This window comes from Harpegnathos saltator, unplaced genomic scaffold, assembly GCF_003227715.2.
Source record: "Harpegnathos saltator strain DR-91 unplaced genomic scaffold, Hsal_v8.6 scaffold720, whole genome shotgun sequence".
Lineage (NCBI taxonomy): Eukaryota > Metazoa > Arthropoda > Insecta > Hymenoptera > Formicidae > Harpegnathos > Harpegnathos saltator.
In genome coordinates this window covers 548,005-565,765 of record NW_020230561.1, presented here as the reverse complement: position 1 = coordinate 565,765, position 17,761 = coordinate 548,005, and the positions used below count along the sequence as shown (strand labels likewise).

Here is a 17,761-nt window from a genome sequence, read left to right as displayed (position 1 = left end):
TTATTAAATGTGGTAAGAAATATTAAATATAACGATAAATTGTTTACAGATATATAATTATAAATTAAGGTCGATTTCATCGTAGTAATTGAAATTGTCTTAATATAAATAAATGTTGTAAATAAATGATTGATTAATGTAAACTTTATTATACATACAATTAATGTAAACTTAATTATACATACAATTGTGCACAAGAGACGTTGATGGCAGAAAAAATATAAAAAAAAATAAATGTCAAAAATCATATATACAATTTTTTAGTAATACAGTCAATTAATTGTTATATAATTGTTGCAACATAATTATGAATGATATTGAAGTATGACACTTGTTCAGGAAAGACAGGCAACGTTTATAGACGATGACATCATATAACATGGCTTCGGATATCCGCTGAGCATCTGCACTTGTAGTATCTGGAAAAAAACGCATATATTTATGACAATAATTATATTATTAAATTAATTATATAATTATATTAACTATTACATACGTAGACATAATCATATTTTATTATTATATTCCAGGCAACTGTACATGAAGTATGTGTATGACGCAATGTATTAATACTACTACTACTACTCTTACTAATAATAATACTAATTATCAAAAGAAATGTAAATATCTTTACTAATAAACATAAACAGGACACACAGAATAGAATATTATAAGAAAATATACAAGAACGATAAAAGAACAAAACATATATTAAATTATATAATTATTAATAAACAACAATATAAAATTTTCGAAAGTATCGCAAAACATAATACGTAATGATTTTGTATTGTTTTAAAAAATTATTGACTCTTCCAAATTATTTCAAGCTAAATGATGTTGTAATTTCATGCCGATAGCAACATCTGACGTGCGGTTCGTAATGGTAAACATTCGTAGCTTAATGTAGCATTTACCAACTTCTTTCGCTAATATAAAAACGTGACTCGAGAAATGTTCGATTGCATCGTCAAAGATGTGCTCATTCAGGGACGGAAATAAATTGCAAGGCGGCTAAAAAACGTCTTGCAGTATTTTTGTGCAAAGAACTGCTTCAGCATTTGATTCTCGGAAAAGAATACCCTTATTTCTGTTCAAGCTATGTCTTATAACGTTTTCAGCGTATTGACAGATTGTAATGACGCATTTGCTAGGAAATATTAGCCCACCTCGCGTCTTTGCCTGAATAAGACTATTGTCCGAAAATTCTGCTACACTCTGACTGTCTTGAAATAACGCATTTCGATATTTCTCACATTTCACTAGCGGTTTTTTTTACTTCGATTATTTTCTTGACTATCCAGCCAGCTATGTTCGCGATACAATTTTTCGAAAACGCGGACAGTGAGGCTGGTAGTTGCCACTTAAGTACGAGATATTCATTTAGAAATTCGTCATTTTTGCTGCACTGTCCGATCTCCTCAACTAATCCATATTTTTTACAAATTCGAGCATTGTCCATAACGCTATAAATAGCAGGATTGTACCGATCGATAGACTTTTCTTTTTAACACTAGAAGGAATCGTTAGGATACTCGTAGAATCCATGGCTTCGACATTACCATTTGTGGCAATTATTTCGTGTCGAACCAATAATTTTCTGTATGTGGAAACAAATTGCGCGCAAGTCGGATTCGGACACCAGCCACCACATCCTTAGATTGCATAAAAAAATAGTTCTAAATGGTCCTAACTACATTTGTATGTTAACAAGTATTTTATTTGAGAACCTTCCGGTTTAACGTATGTATCGTAAATGTCAATGATAGACATGGCGGCTATAATCATTCCGACGAATGGAACGTACCGTTTGGTATTCCACATTAGCTTGCCTTCGACATTCGTGATATTTTTTAAGTACTCTAACTCGGCCAAAATTTGTGGTCGCCAAATAAATTTATTAGTAGATTGCAATGGAGCCTTTCCAAATATATTACGCGAATTTAAGAAGTCGAAAAGTCTATCGATACAACGAATGAAACATACTGTTGCCTCACTTCTTTGAAATTCTAATAAACCTAAGTCTCGCGCACAAAACTCGATTGCATCAACAATACTGCTACTTAAATTTTGAGCAGCTAGAGCCACCTTCATTTTCATTTTATAATAATGGATATATGCGATCTTAAGTCGATATCCTGCCTGTATACCTTCTTCTTGTTGTAAATGCGCTAGAGCAGTTACGAATCTCCATTCGATTTTTTTGCCATCGCTGTCATGCAATTCTTTTTGATTGCTTAAACAGTTATTTCTAAACAGTTTTAGCATATGGCAGGCATCGAATATTATATGTACTTTTCTCTTGTTCGAAGGATGCAGAAAATAAGGTTTCGGATCTATGAAATCAAAAGTAGCTCCGAGTTCGCGTACTGTCGCGAAATGTTGCGATGGACCGTCTAAAGTCAAAGACGCTACTTCGACGCCAATCTCATTCAGACGCTGTAAACAATTCCGTATGAGACTAGTATTTGCCGAAACATCTATCCCATTCACCAGAAAATATCCTAAAGGAATCTTCCATCTATCATGTAATGCGACTGCCATAAAAACTAATGCGTCTTTTGCCAAAGGTAAGTCATCGTATGTTTCCATTCCCGATCCTATACCTACATAGCCTCTAATTTTCTCATTATGAAGATATTGAATATCTTTCTTAATACCTATTTCGTCAAGCATCAAGGCGACAATAATTTGCTTTTTGACTTTTTTTCTTCCGAGACTTTTTTCTTAACGCATCAAAACTTTCGGAGGTAAACCCGGGTTCACAATTAATGGTGCTATACTATGACTGAAGTATGCTTGGGTGAAGCAGAGCGTTGCAAAATGTTTGCCTTACATACCTGTAAGCTTTTGGAACAGAAATGAAGGGTCATAGCAAATTACCGAATGGCAGATGGATATTTTTCGCGAGAAATACCTTCTAATTTATCTCGTTGACGCTTAAATGTATTACGACTCTTTGTTCGTTTCGGTTTATTCGCATTTCGTGCGTACTTCTGCAGAAACTCCGAAACGTCACTATCAGCGATCGATTCTAAACATGCAAGTCCTGACTCACTTACAGATGTATTTTTTCGCAATATGCGTACTATACCCTTCAAGAAGCTTATTTTTGTCGTCAGTCGCTTGATCCGTTGCCCGTTTGACTTGCATTCTTTTTTGTATATCCTGATCAACTTGCAGGCCGAGGCAGGTTGTCTCTTCAAGCTTCTAGGAGAGTTTTCATAACGGTGGTCATGCCGTAACAAAATTGAAACAGGAGTATTTGGTCTCTTTTTCTTATGACTGCCTGTTGGAGTATTTGAGATGAGTGAAGTAGGTATTATGTCTGTCGTACAATCGACGTTAATAGTGTTAAAGTTAATAGTTTCCATGTCCGCATTATTTCCAATATTCGCCGCTGTTTCTAAATCTGTAATAGTTTCTATCTCCGTTGTAGTTTTCATATCAGTAACAGTCTTAATCTCAGCAGTGATTATCTCCGAATTATATTTAACAACTTCTATTATTTCTATATCCGCAATGGCTTCCATCTCGGCAACATTTCCTGATTTCTCAACTTGCAACTGCTGTTGCTCCTATTTTCGAAGATAAAACGTTCATTTTTAAAATGTAAGAAATAGGGAATAATTGAAAGTGTACATGGAAAGCTCTAATATTATATCATTAAATATAGCGATACGTATAAAAGGCAATAAATAAAATTAAAATGTTTCATTTAAACGAGTATTATTTACAATAAAGCGGTAGAAGAAAACTATTTTTCATTAATACTTTTTAGAAGAAGAGAATCAGCGCGGTATGTATGTTGTACTTATTACACTTACCTGTACGCAGTATAGACTTAAATATTGTGGGGACCACAAGCGTTTTCAAGCGCAACCCATTCTTAACCCATTGGAAACAGTTTGGCTCAAAGTGGTCAGAACATAGAATGTCTTCTTCCGTCGGAAAGAAAATCTGCAACGGTATGCCAGATAACCATTTCCGAAGCTACATTGAGTTTTGGAGAGGAAATCTGTAAATATATAATAGTTAATATACTGCATGTAATTACATTTTGGAGTAGAATTGATTCCGATTATTGCATCGAATGTCATAAGTAGTGGTAATAATAATTATCCAACAATTATTAAAAACAGTTAAATTATAAAGAAAGATATATAATACAATAAATCGAAAATATGTAATAAACCATACCTTTATTTTTTATTAGTAAAAATGCTACATTTACTTACTTGTGAAATGTACGATCACCTTCATTTGTCTTAGGCACATTGCAATAGATGCATTTGCTCTGGTGCTTAGGTGCATGAAACAATGTTGGAATACTTCCTTGTCGTAGTGTCACGATTCCATTTTCTCTTATAAAACATTTCTCGGAGAAATGTTCAGAGCACACTCGCAAATATTCGAGTGGCTGCTTATTGTCCCGTAGGCTCAGATTTTTTAACCAAGACTGACGCTCTCGTGGTCTTTTTATTGGAAATCTAAATGAAAAAAACAAATTTTATGATAGTCTATTTTTATTCACTTAATTTGTAATTTTCATGATACATCACATCATGTACGAATAAACTATATATAAAAATAATATATTTACATTTTATATATAAAAATCGTATGACTATTTATAGAAAAACATTCACGTAAAAGTAAAACAACAAAAAGTAATTAACTATTCAATATAACCTACAATTTAATTGAATGACTAATTGTCATTTATATATAATAAGTTGATTTATATATATTAATTAATTTTTTCCATTCTTTGAGTAGTTCTTGTTTCTTTAGAAGCAGAAGTCGTTTCGCGCGCCGCTGTCTTCAAGCGCATCGTCTTTCTTTTCAACATAGTATCTGGCTATGTATCCTATTTTTATTTTCATTAAGTGGAGTATATGTAAAATTGTTGTATTACCCTGATTGAAAAAGCTGCCACATACGCTGCAATATTTACAACTTTCGACCACAACGATGCTCAGAAATAATTGACCCTACTATGTGTATAATAATATATAATATATTATTATACACATTAATAATTATACATTAATAATATATAATATATAATATATAATGTATAAGACTTATTCAATAACGGACAAGTAAGACGTTATTCTATATACTTAAAACTATCAATTTATGAAAAAAAAATCGATTTTTTCAACTTTCTAAACTAAAAAGGTCCTTTAAAATGATATGTTTTTGCTGCACTTCATATTGTCAACCATATGACAGTATGATATTCGTTTCTTTTGCCGAATAAAATATTTTATTAAAAGCAAAAGTCCGTTTTACAGAATAAATGGCAATTATTAACGAGAGAAGATATAATAACTCATTCTTTAATTCACCATCAGTTATTATTTCTATTTTTCGAAAATACAATAAATGCGTGCACGATTTGTATCCAAATTAAATCTAGAAAAAACTATATTCAAAAATATTACTTAACTTTATTTCCCACAATGTCAAGAAATGCAACATTTAAAACGTTATTATACACAATGCGTGTGTTTATAAAATGTATTTGCCAAAGTTTATAAGAAATATTTATGTTTCACATATCAAAGACAGCTGGCTATTTATAACTTTATTATTATAATTTATAACTTTATTTATAACTATATTGAAAACAGCAATATATGGAAATTACTGTATATTTTTAAGTATAGATAAAAATTTATGTAAAAATTCAGAATTATATGTTTTGTAGTTTTCCAAAAAATATAAATATGCTCTGTTTAGTTTATCTTCCAATAACTTTAATGTTGACATATATAGAGTAATTCAGAATAACTTTCTGTCTTTGAAATCACATGTTCTTGAACGAACTCTGAGACGATTTTTCTTCTTGTAAAACGTTATCCGAAGTTAGTTTTTAAATTATAAAGATAAGCAGTTTGCTTATTATAGATCGAGTACAAGAGGTAGATAGGGACGGCACAACTCATCGTTACAAGCAGGCGCTAAGTTGAACGCTTAATGTGATGAGTTTATGCACGTAATAACATTGCACATGACTATTTTTACAACTGTTACTGCTGACCGAATTGCACCCGATGGAGTGTTAATTTCTGTTCTCTTTAATATTGCTCGTCACAAAGAGGAAGGAAAGTCCATAACTCACGATCGAACCGAAACTGAAAATAAAACTCTTTAATATTACGAACTAACGAACTAACAGGTGATAAATGCTGACAAATAATAAATGTTGATAAATGCTAACAAGTGATAAATGCTGTCATTCTCAAGATAAATAATCTTTACAAAGGAATGCAAATTCGTCTATTGTCCTAAAAATAAGAATATCTTTTCAAACCGTGATTAACACTTTTTTTGGTTTTTATTTTCTATTTTCCTCATTTATATTTTCAAAGTTCATTTTTTAGTTCGGAAACATTCACATAATTAAATATTTTACCCTCAAATGTTAAAACATTTGACTTTGGTTTAATTAAAATTAATTTAGTTTAATAAAATTATATATAATTTTATACAATTAATTTAATATAATAATTAATTTAAAATATTTCATTTGATCGCATTAATCCTTACTGCTTGGCACATTAATTTATTTATGCTGAATAATATTGCCGTTAATTTACTATTGCGTTTTGCTGCACAATTATACATGTTTGCAAAAGAAAGAAATGCATCAATTTTGCATTCCCTTGTAGCCTTCGATATGATCATTAAAGAAATTTATAAAAATTATGTTTGCATTGTTAATAGAGGTATGCAAAAGTTTCCATCGTTCACGTATATATAGCATTGTGAATTATTTACATAAAAATTGCGACGTATGCTTGTTAGATTATGTCAATATTGGTCAATCTGCATAGAAACTAATGCATAATAAGTCATATTTATCGACATAAACATTTTTAATTCGTATGAAAATGGGAGTCGATGAGACGCATATTCGTCATTGTATGCTTTTTTTATTTCATATGTACAAAACAGCTGCCGAAGCAACCAAGATCATTTGCGAAACTTATGGTAAGGAAACGATAGCTGAAAATTCATGTTGTGAGTAGTTTCGGCGCTTTAAAAGTGGCAATTTTTGAAAGACAACTTGAAAGACAAGGAGCATGCTGAGCGACCGCGAGAGATGAGTTCAGATGACTTGAAAGCGTTATTACAAGAAGATTCGACTCAATCGAATATAGAACTTGCGAAAAAGTTACATGTTAATCAAAGCACTATAATAGTAATTTGACGCTTGCATGAGATGGGGAAAATTCAGAAGGAAGGAAAATATTACATATTACATATTACAAAAAAAGAAATAGTAATTTTTTTCATATTATTTTTTCTATTATATTATAAATATTGTTGAATGTATTTTTTATGTACAGGGTGTCCCATTTAACCTGACAAATCGTAATATCTGGAAAACTACATGTCGGATCAAAAAAAGTGGGTAATGAAATTTGTTCGCCTCGAAGGGGGACATCCAATAATATCAAACTCGATCTCCCACCCCACTCCCGGGGGGTGGAGGTTGGGGGCAACTTTGAAATCTTAAATGGGAACCCCAATTTTTTATTGCAGATTCGGATTCTACGCCACAAAATACATAAGTTTCGTTGGAAACTTTTTTTTTGATTCATGATAGATGGCGCTATAATCGCAAAAAATTAGATTTTCTGCAATTCTCCAGAAATGATCATTGGATTGAAAAATAAAAAAATACCTGTTCAATATTTCTAAAATTAAAAATATTTTTAAAAAACATAACAGTTATTCCCCTCCATGAGAAGCGAGGGGACTCACCTAAAACAAGCACCCCGATGGTGAGAGGCGAGGGGACTCACCGAAAACAAGCACCCTGATGGTGAGAGACGAGGGGACTCACCTAAAACAAGCACCCCGATGGTGAGAGGCGAGGGGACTCACCTAAAACAAGCACCCCGAAGGGAACAGAAAGCTACTACGTCCTCGTCGTTGTTCCTGGGTAACGCTAAAAGTAGTTTCTCGGAAAAATTCAACGCTATCTATCACGAATGAAAAAAATTGTTTCCATAAAAACTTCACGTAAAATCTAATTCTGCAATGAAAATGTGGGTTCTCATTTGAGATTTGAACGTTATCACCCACCCTCCCCCGAGGGAATGGGGAGGAATAACTGTTATTATGTTTTTTTAAAAATATTTTAAAAAATATTGAACAGGTATTTTTTTATTTTTCAATCTAATAATCATTTCTGAAGAATTGCAGAAAATCTAATTTTTTGCGATTACAGCGCCATCTATCACGAATCAAAAAAAGGGGTTTCGGACGAAACTTACGTATTTTGTGGCGTAGAATCCGAATCTGCAATAAAAAATTGGGGTTCCCATTTAAGATTTAAAAGTTGCCCCCCACCCCCACCCCCCGGGAGTGGGGTGGGAGGTCGAGTTTGATATCATTGGATGTCCCCCTTCGAGACGAACAAATTTCATTACCCACTTTTTTTGATCCGACATGTAGTTTTCCAGATATTACGATTTGTCAGGTTAAATGGGACACCCTGTATACAAAGTGTATAAAAAGTCCCGGGATCTTTGAATATCTCAGAGGAGTTACGTTTTAGAAAAAAATGTTAAATATGAATGTTGTAGGGTTTCAAGAGGTCTATCTATTAGTTAATCTATCTTATCAGCTTGACCTTGAGTGACGTTGTTAATTTGATGATTCTGAAATTTTCAGAAGTCGATAAGTTAACAAAAGGTAAGGTATTATTGTAACAATATATTTTTGAGACGAAATAGAGTAAAAAAGTTTAATACTGTTTTTCCTTCCGATAAATAGTTAGTGAGATATCGTAAGTTAAATATTGAAAAAGTTACCGAGTTTTCCTTAAATAACTCAAAAAATATTAGGCAAATAAAAAAATGTTTCAGACAAAAGTTATTAAAATTAATTGGTAGAAAAAAAATAATATAATAAAAAATGGGGGTTTTCATTTTAAAAAATTAAGTTGACCTTGACCTAACCTTGGCAACGCCAATCAAGGTAAAATTGATAAGACTAATAAATAGATTTCTTGAAACCCTATAACATTCATATTTAACATTTTTTTTTCTAAAACGTAACCCCTTTGATATATTTAGGGTTCCCGGGACTTTTTATATATTCTGCATATTTCCAAATGCTAAGTTCAGTAAATTAAAAACATGTAAACAGTATGTGTGTGCGTATTTTTATAGTTTATATTTTCTAATTTTTTAAGTTCTTGTAAAATTTTATTGTGTTTCAACTGTAAAATTAAATTTCCTTTCTTCTCAGGCTTCACTTTGTTTTCTTTCGTAAAATACATAGGTCACTAGCTAAGTTTTGCAATACACTAATCATTTTCAGCGCAGTAATTTTCCTTAAATTTAGCATCGCTGAATAGTATGCTTCAATAGAAGAACACATGCTACATTTGCTTAGTCTAAGTCAAAAAGTTTATTTGTATGCTGTATACGTTTAAATATTATGAATATAGCGATTTGATCCAGAGACGAAATTCGAATGATTTTAAAGTATAATTTTGTGAGAAGATTGTCAATCGATGAGTACATGGGTGAACTGTAAAATGTTCTGGTCGACGATTGTCCTCATCAAACAGTCGTGTTTCATTGGTATCGAGAGTTTCTACACGGAAATTTTTCCACTGACGACATACCGCGTTCAAGCCGTCCGATCGATGTGGTGATTCTCGATGTCGAAAAAGTAAAAAAATCGAATTGCTGAAAACAAGCAACTAACCTATCGACAGATTGAAGAAACATTGGTGATTAGTATACCAAATTTTAAATGAACATTTAAAAGTATGGAAGTCTCATTCTAGGTTCTTCAATCGGTCACAACAAAATACTCGTAAATTGCATGTAGAATGATTTGGTGCACAAAGATGCTAAAAGACTCGGCACAAAAACGGAGCTCAGCGGTATCTAAACAACTGCGTTGCGGGTGACGAAACCTAGCTATATGATTACGACCTGAGATCAAAGCATAACAATTAAGAATGGTTCTATGAAAATGAAGAAACTTTTAGCGAAGGTGTGAAAAACGTGATCGATAAGGAAGAAGATGATCGTGATATTTTTTATACCATGCACTAGACGTGTGCAGATCTATCGGAAAGTGGCAGCAAATGTTTACCGACTGGTTTACTCGTATGAAGAAATGTAAAGATGGTACATGGACTAAGGAATAGAGGAATAGAATCTGAAAGCATTATTTGGGCGAGAGGGATATAAATTCAGACATGCGGGGAATTGCTTTCCGCCATATTAGTTTCTACCAATTCACACATAGACATGTGTTTGTGAAATGTTGTGACTAAGAGGTTAGGTGTATATAAATTATGAAAATTAATATTTTATAGGAAAATGGTTAAATATATAGTGCCAGAGTGTCCAATAACGGAGTATATAAGATAAAATATCTAAATATTTAAATATCTAAATATTTAAATAATTACAAATTAGAAATTCTAAAATAATTAAAAATATTTAAAGATTCGTTATATTGTATTTTTATTTATTAAAACGTATTAAATGAAAATGTTGAATGTAAAACAATATATAATACGATTTTTTATAATTTTATGAGCGATATTTTTATATAAGTTTCATATTTAAAATTGTCTTCAATTTATTTTCAGATACTTCCTAGCAAATAAAACTATCCGTATAGCGTCTAAAAATTAACTTAATTATACTAAAATATAAGATCCGACTGTAAGCACCGGTTTAAATTTTATTTTGAAGCTGCGGTCTACTTGATGCTACAAATGCATTGAAGCGTTAAATAGACCGCAATAGAAGAAATGAATATAGCGACACTCCCTCCTCCGCTGTGACATGTTACTCAGCTATAGCTTGTACTTCGTCTCCCTATTCCTTAGTCCATGAGATGGTAGTGGAGATTTTGAACGAAATAAATTAAGAGAGCTGTATTGCGAAACTTATCTAGTGATCTACGTAGAAACGTATCTTTACAAGCGACTCATCTTTGCGTGATTTGATATTTTATAGTTTTGCACAATACATCCTTTTCAAATTGCTATTACTAGAAACATCCGTTTCTTTGTATGGTTTTCAGGCATTACACTTGGTTCGTACATTAAGTACTACGAGGCAGCTACATATGACACTGCAGCCTTGAGACGACATCGCAATCGGATACGTCGTGATGTTGCCGATCCTGTTGACGAGCAACCATTGATTTTACATTTGAAGACACATGGGAGGTGAGTTTCATAAGCAAACTTGTTTGTTCACTTTATCATCCGTTGGTATATATGTTACCGTTAATGTATGAAATTAAGCATTGTATATCTAGGAAGTTAAGCATAGAATATCTAGGAAATTTATAGAATGCCGAAAACAAGATGTCAAAGTATAAAACATTTAATATTTCATACATTTCCTAGGCATTCTATGCCAAAAGATAAACCGGCAATGTATAAAATACTCTCGCGCTAGTGATGTTTTTATTGTCATGTGGCGAGGCACGATGTGATTTTCGACGCACGGAATGCTTTTTCGATCAGCTATTATATACTCTAGTCTACCGGAAGCGGTCAAACTCTTATAATCGTCTTTGAACTATTATCGTAAATATAAAAAAAGTATAATTGTAAATAATAGCAATCATATATTGAAATTAGAGTTTTCAAGAATAAATATACATTGTACTTTCTTTTTGTTTGATTTTCAGTTTTTATAAGTCAACATAAAATATTTGATTACTTATTATAAAAAAATAAATTAACCTTTGCAAGTAGGACAAAAATATTTTTTTTATACGGTTGCTGACACCAGCATACTTTTTATGAACCTACATATAAAACACTGTATCATATCTCCAACAGCATATTTATTACATATTTTGCACTTTCTTTGCTTGATATCAATATCTTCTGATTTACTGTTTTAACGAGCTGTTTTGATGTTTTTTTTTATTGTTTCTTTTTCTATTTTTATTTTTCTTTGGTTCTGATGATATTAGATTTATGTATGAATTTTCGATCAACCCTATAGCCTGTTGATTCTTACAATTTCGTATACATAACTCTCTTATTGTATTTATTGCATCTGATGTTATTTGCGTGATATGAAATGGGAAGCTAGTACTTGGTGTTGTTTCATTAGTTTTAGATTGAGCAAGTTGAGCACGTGAAGCTTTTGAAGGAGTTGAATTGATAGATAATTTATTGAATATTATACAGCGCGGTGTGTGGAAGACACCATACTATTGCGGAGCAAGAAACGTATCTGGACATTAATAAATATTTAAAACTGTAATGTCTCTATACATCTCTCTATATATGTATATATATAATATGTCAAACTGAAAAAACAGCTCGTTCTACTATTGACGTCTTGTGTTATCCGTAATTCCGAGAAGCTTTGTAGACTTACGTTTTCTGACCGCTATAAATGGAATATTTTGTATAGAAGCTCTGACTTGCATGAACATTATATGTTATATTTATAATGTATGTTTATTAACTTGGTGATTAATTTTATATGCCTTCATTAATTTAACAATACGTTAATATTTCTTACATAAATTGATATTATGTTATTTATTATAAAAATTAACATTAATTCCCTCCTCCATTTTTCTGATAAAATGATTAGCCCTATCAGTATTCCACTTCTATTAGCTTTCCTTGTTCTTCTTGTTTCTTCTTCTACTCCGGCTTTGCTTTGTTTTTAATATATTCTGGGAGAAGCTTGAGGCCATTCCGTAAAGTTTGCACGAAATGTATTTTTCGATGCGCCCTTTGACAAAATGTATAAATTATATCCATTTTTCGTAAAGTCGCTTGGGAGGGAAGGTTCGTATCCAATCTACTTCCATACAATGATAATAAGTTAAAAAGAACGGCAATCATTCATCTTGTCTTTATTTCACCACTGATGAGCAGTCACGCGACGATAGATACAAGATGAACTAACAGCAATTTTATAGCTAAACTTATAGTTAAGCAAACATCCTTACCAAGTCTCAATTGTCCAGCTATTCATGCGTTGCTACAATTTTCCTTATCTGTAATCTGGGAAGAAAATGATTTCAAGGCTTCATACGATTTCTGGCAATAATGTAACAAAGCTAACAGCCATTCACTTTTGATAAATGTTACATTTGCTTATATAGAGTGTCTTATAACTCAGTATGAGGAACTCATGGAGACATAGGATAGCTTAAGACAAACATAAAAATCCCATACCGTTTTGCGATATTCGCAATAATTATTAATGTTATTAATGACAGAAATCTGACGAGTAAGCGCACGCCGAGATGATTGGAGAAGCGTTGCAGCCGCTCGGGTCACAATGTAGCCCAGTCGATTTAGCAACCATTGTCGGCGTGCAGCGAGACGTAGGAACGACGAGTAGGAGATAAGACGAATAACAGAGTGTTGTCCTTCATTTCGCCACGCGCCGGCAACTGTTGCTAGATCGACTAATTGTGAGCCAAGCGGCTGCAATACTTCTTCAATCATCCATCTCGGCGCGCGCTCACTCATCAGATTTCTGTCATTAATAACTGGATATAATTATTGCGAATATCGTAAAATGATATAAAACTTTTATGTTCTGTCTTAATCTGTGCTATGTCTCCATAAATTTCTCGTATTGAGTTATGGGACACTTTAGATACACATGATCTTACTAGATGCGTAACTAAGTTTCCGGGTTTCTTTGATCAATGAAAAATGGAAAATTTCAAGAGAAATACAAAAAATGGTTTATTCAAAGTATCGTCCCTCACTAGCTACATATTTTTGCCATCTCTCTGGCAATACATGAATACCGTGACGATAAAACGACGCGTCTTTGGACCGAAACCATTTATCCAACCAATTTTGCACTTCTTCGAAATTGGCCAAGTGTTGCCCAGTCAAACCATGCGCCATCGACCGGAACAAGTGATAATCGGAAGGGGCCAGATCTGGCGAATACGGCGGGTGCGGTAGCAGATCCCATTTCAGCGTTTTGATGGTGTCCTGGGCGATGGAAATGCGATGGCACGGAGCGTTGTCGTGCTGCAATATCACTCGTTCATGTCTCGTGTCCCATTCTGGCCGTTTTTCGGGCAATGCATGGTTCAAATTGATCAGTTGTTGTCGGTAGCGATGCCCATTGACAGTTTCGCCCGCTCATTCAGCAGCTCATAGTACACGATTCCTTTCTGGTCCCTCCAAACACAGAGCATTGTCTTCTTTCCGAAGCGATTTGGCCGTGCTGTCGATGTTGATGCTTCGCCAGGTGAAAGTCACGTTTTTTTGCGTTTGGGATTCTCGAAATATATCCACTTCTCATCGCCAGTAACAACTCAATGCAGGAAATTTTCTTTCTTTCTTTCATGCCGCAAAAGCAAAATTTCGGAAATGGCTCTTCAATTTTCCATCTGTCTCTCAGTCAACTCATGCGGCACCCATTTTCCTTCCTTTTGAATTTTTCCCATGGCATGTAAACGTTTGGAAATACCTTGGCGAGTCATGTTTAATGCCGCTCCGCAAGTTGATCTTGTGTTTGCGTATCATCTTCATCCAATAACGCTTGCAGATCGGCGTCCTCAATTGTTTTTGGTCTTCCGGAGCGCTCCTTGTCCTCAGTGTCGAAATCGCCACTTCTGAAGCGTTTAAACCAATTTTCACAGGTAGTTTTCGATGGTGCATGTTCGCCGTAGACCTCCTCAAGCAAACGGCGTGCTTCAGCTGCACTTTTTTTCAAGTTAAAGCAGAAAAGCAAAGCTTCCCGCAAATGCTGTTTATTTGGCACAAAACTCGACATCTTCCTTGTTAGAGAAAATATTTTTGCGTTGCGGTATGTGTTGGTATTACGACTGGTTATTGTTAACAGATGTCCAAGCTATAAAAAAAGCACAACTTCAGACATGTATGTCGACTACATGTGTCGTTAGCGCCATTCATATGTGAAACCCGGAAACTTAGTTGTGCACCTAGTATGTGTGTAATTAATGTGGATAATTACGCGCGTGTTTTAACATTACGCAATGGTAAATGATATCAAGCAAACACAATAAAATAATGCTTAATAGAATAATGAAACATGTTCGTCAAATGCATCGGTCAAATATAAGTACAGAACAGACTCAATAATTTTCTATTCTTCTCGTACATGCTCTCCCGTCCGAACTTTTTCGCCCATGCTCTTCCGCCTCTCTCTCTTTCTCTCTTTTCTTCTCTCTCTCCCTTCTCCTCTCCTCTTCCTCCCTCCTCTTAACCTTTTCTTCCACCCCTTTCACCCTCTCTTCTTCTCACCCCCTTCTCCTGTCGTACCTCCTCTCTCTCTCACTGTCTCTCCCTCTCCCTCTCTTTCTCCCAAAAATTAATAGAAATATTGCAATGAATCAGGATAGTAATTATTTTGGAGAATTTTTTCCAGCAGAAGGAAAAGTTCGAGGTCAGTGCTATTTTTCGTATTTTGACGAATGAGTTTGAATATTAAATATAATATTAAATGTTCACATAAAAACACCTAGTTTAGTTTGCAGAATTTTACAGAAGCTGGTAAATATTATGAAAGGCTGCAAGTTTTAATTCGAGTCTCAGCTAAAAATTGTTTTAGCCGAAATTCAAACTACCATTTTAGGTAATGAAAAAATGTATCGGTTTATACAAAAATTTTGTCATGATTAAAACAGTATATTTTTGGGATTTTGGAATTTCATCCGATAATACATTACTGAATAATGTAAGATGGTACCACCTCCGCATTCTTTCCATTATCAAGTATTGCAAGAAAATTGGTCTCGCCGCACGCCGACAACAGTTGTGGGATCGACTGGGTCGCATTAAGCCCGAACGGTTCTTTCAAGACCATATCAATGTGCACTCACTCGTCAGAGTTTTGTCATTAATAACTCGATAATTATTGCGAATATCACAAAACGATATGGAACTTTTATATGATTATCTTAATCCGTTGTCTTTACGAATTTCTCATATTAAGTTATGGGACATTTCATATATAAGCTCCAGCATTTTGCATGACATTTTAGCTTGTACAAGGATACATACAAAATAATGGAAATAGTAAAAGTTCGGCAAATCTCTTTTTTTGTTATCTACATGTTATTATCAGATTATTTATTTTCTACTTAAATTATCTAAGCTATGAGGATTATATTATTATTGCAATGCGTGTGAAAGGTCAATAATTTACTCACAATTAACTCGCAAAATATCTGTTCTTACTTGCCACTTTATAATTATATTTTTACAGATCCTGGACAATACGCTTAGTTCACGATGCGAATTTATTCAGTAAGGATGTATCGTTTGAAGGTACGAACGGGCCAATATCCTTCGACACATCGCATTCTTACACCGGTACCGTTCTAGGTAAGTTTAATATTGAATGTTCCGCTTAACAACACACACATATTTGTAATGACACATAACGTATAAATGTTATATCACTTAACCATTATATCAACTCTTCTTTTAGACCAACCTATACTTTTATATATAATATAGAATTAGTATATTTTTTTGTATTTTTGTTCATATTTGTTAGTACTATATTGTCATATCTAAGACGGAAATTGCTCGTATTATATTAATAATGCGTCCTCGGGACATGCGTATTGAAATTAACGGACAATTTCGTGCGTAACAAGACTTTAAATCACGATTATTGCAATAATCCAATAATCTCAAAGTTTGCCGTATCAAAATCATGTAGTCGGCATAATATACGTCGTTTTACAAGAAAATTGTCAGAACTGTTCCTCACTGATTTTGATAGGCTTTGGATATGTTGTAGAGTATTGAAAAATATTCGATTCGTATCTCTTTAGCGGCGTATTTCAACGTTTAACGACAGAAACAATCTCTCGAAAAAACACTTTTCGCGGTCATGCTATACTCAATCGCCAATTTATCTGATCTCGGCGAATATACCGAGGTAGCAGCGAATACGCCCGGATCTGTCAAACGGATAATACACGGAGCCTTGGAAAGCGCTAAGAAATGGTGTTTTTCCCGCGTTTTGCTGTCTGAGTTTGATACTCTTTTCTCGGTTTTCTCGGTATCCGTATCGCTTCATACTTACAGGGCGGGAATGTTCTCAGAGTGCGGTGCTAGCTTTACTTCCGGTAGCTGCTTGCTCTAGTATCGCCTCTCGGATCTGGATTCTCTCTCGGATCTCTCAAAATCCTCGCATCTGATGAATCTATGAAATCTGATCTCTGTCATCGAGTTCGCGATCTTTTATATTGGTTCGATTATTGATTCGGTGATTGTCGCTAACTTGATCGGTTATCTTCGATTGCTCTCGAAAATAGACGGATATGCCTCGGTTCGGTGCGTATTCGGTGACGGCTGATGACTCCCGAATGTCGGTAAGCCGGCATTCGGGAATAGTCGTCGGTTACGGCCGATTGTACCGCGTGCGCGATGGGCGGCGCGGGCACGGGGGAGATGCGGCGGCATTCAACCGTTTCATAACGGACTGTCAGTCGTGGTTTGTTGTCTTTTCTCGTAATGATCAAAATAATTTGATCTTTACATTACACCTTCCCCCTTTCAGTACGGGTTATTGTTGAATTACAACGGCGGTGAAAATTGGCGCTTCGTAAGCAACCATTTTGATGGAACCATAGATTTCACCGTCCGCCTGCGGTGGTCAACCGGTATCGACGGGAGATTATTACAGCAAAATAGGGAATCTTCGCTGTCTGCCCGGTGGGTAGAGTTACGATGATGGGCGGCGGAAGATCGGGCCCGTAGGTTAGGAGCGGT

At 34.2% G+C, this 17,761-nt stretch overlaps 1 protein-coding gene across 6 annotated transcripts in view; it reads left to right on the top strand.

Annotated features, from left to right (window-relative positions):
• The window catches only part of LOC105184009 (disintegrin and metalloproteinase domain-containing protein 10), an 86,734-nt gene that overhangs the window by 27,271 nt on the left and 41,702 nt on the right, over positions 1-17,761 (top strand). For all 6 annotated transcript variants that reach the window (XR_849820.3, XR_849816.3, XM_025305858.1 and 3 more), the window contains exons 3-4: positions 11,080-11,227; positions 16,242-16,360. Coding sequence is in view for 4 of the 6 variants with exons in the window: in XM_025305858.1 (XP_025161643.1) it covers positions 11,080-11,227; positions 16,242-16,360 (267 nt within the window). In the remaining 2 variants the exon portion in view is untranslated. The remainder of the gene's footprint in view (positions 1-11,079; positions 11,228-16,241; positions 16,361-17,761) is intronic.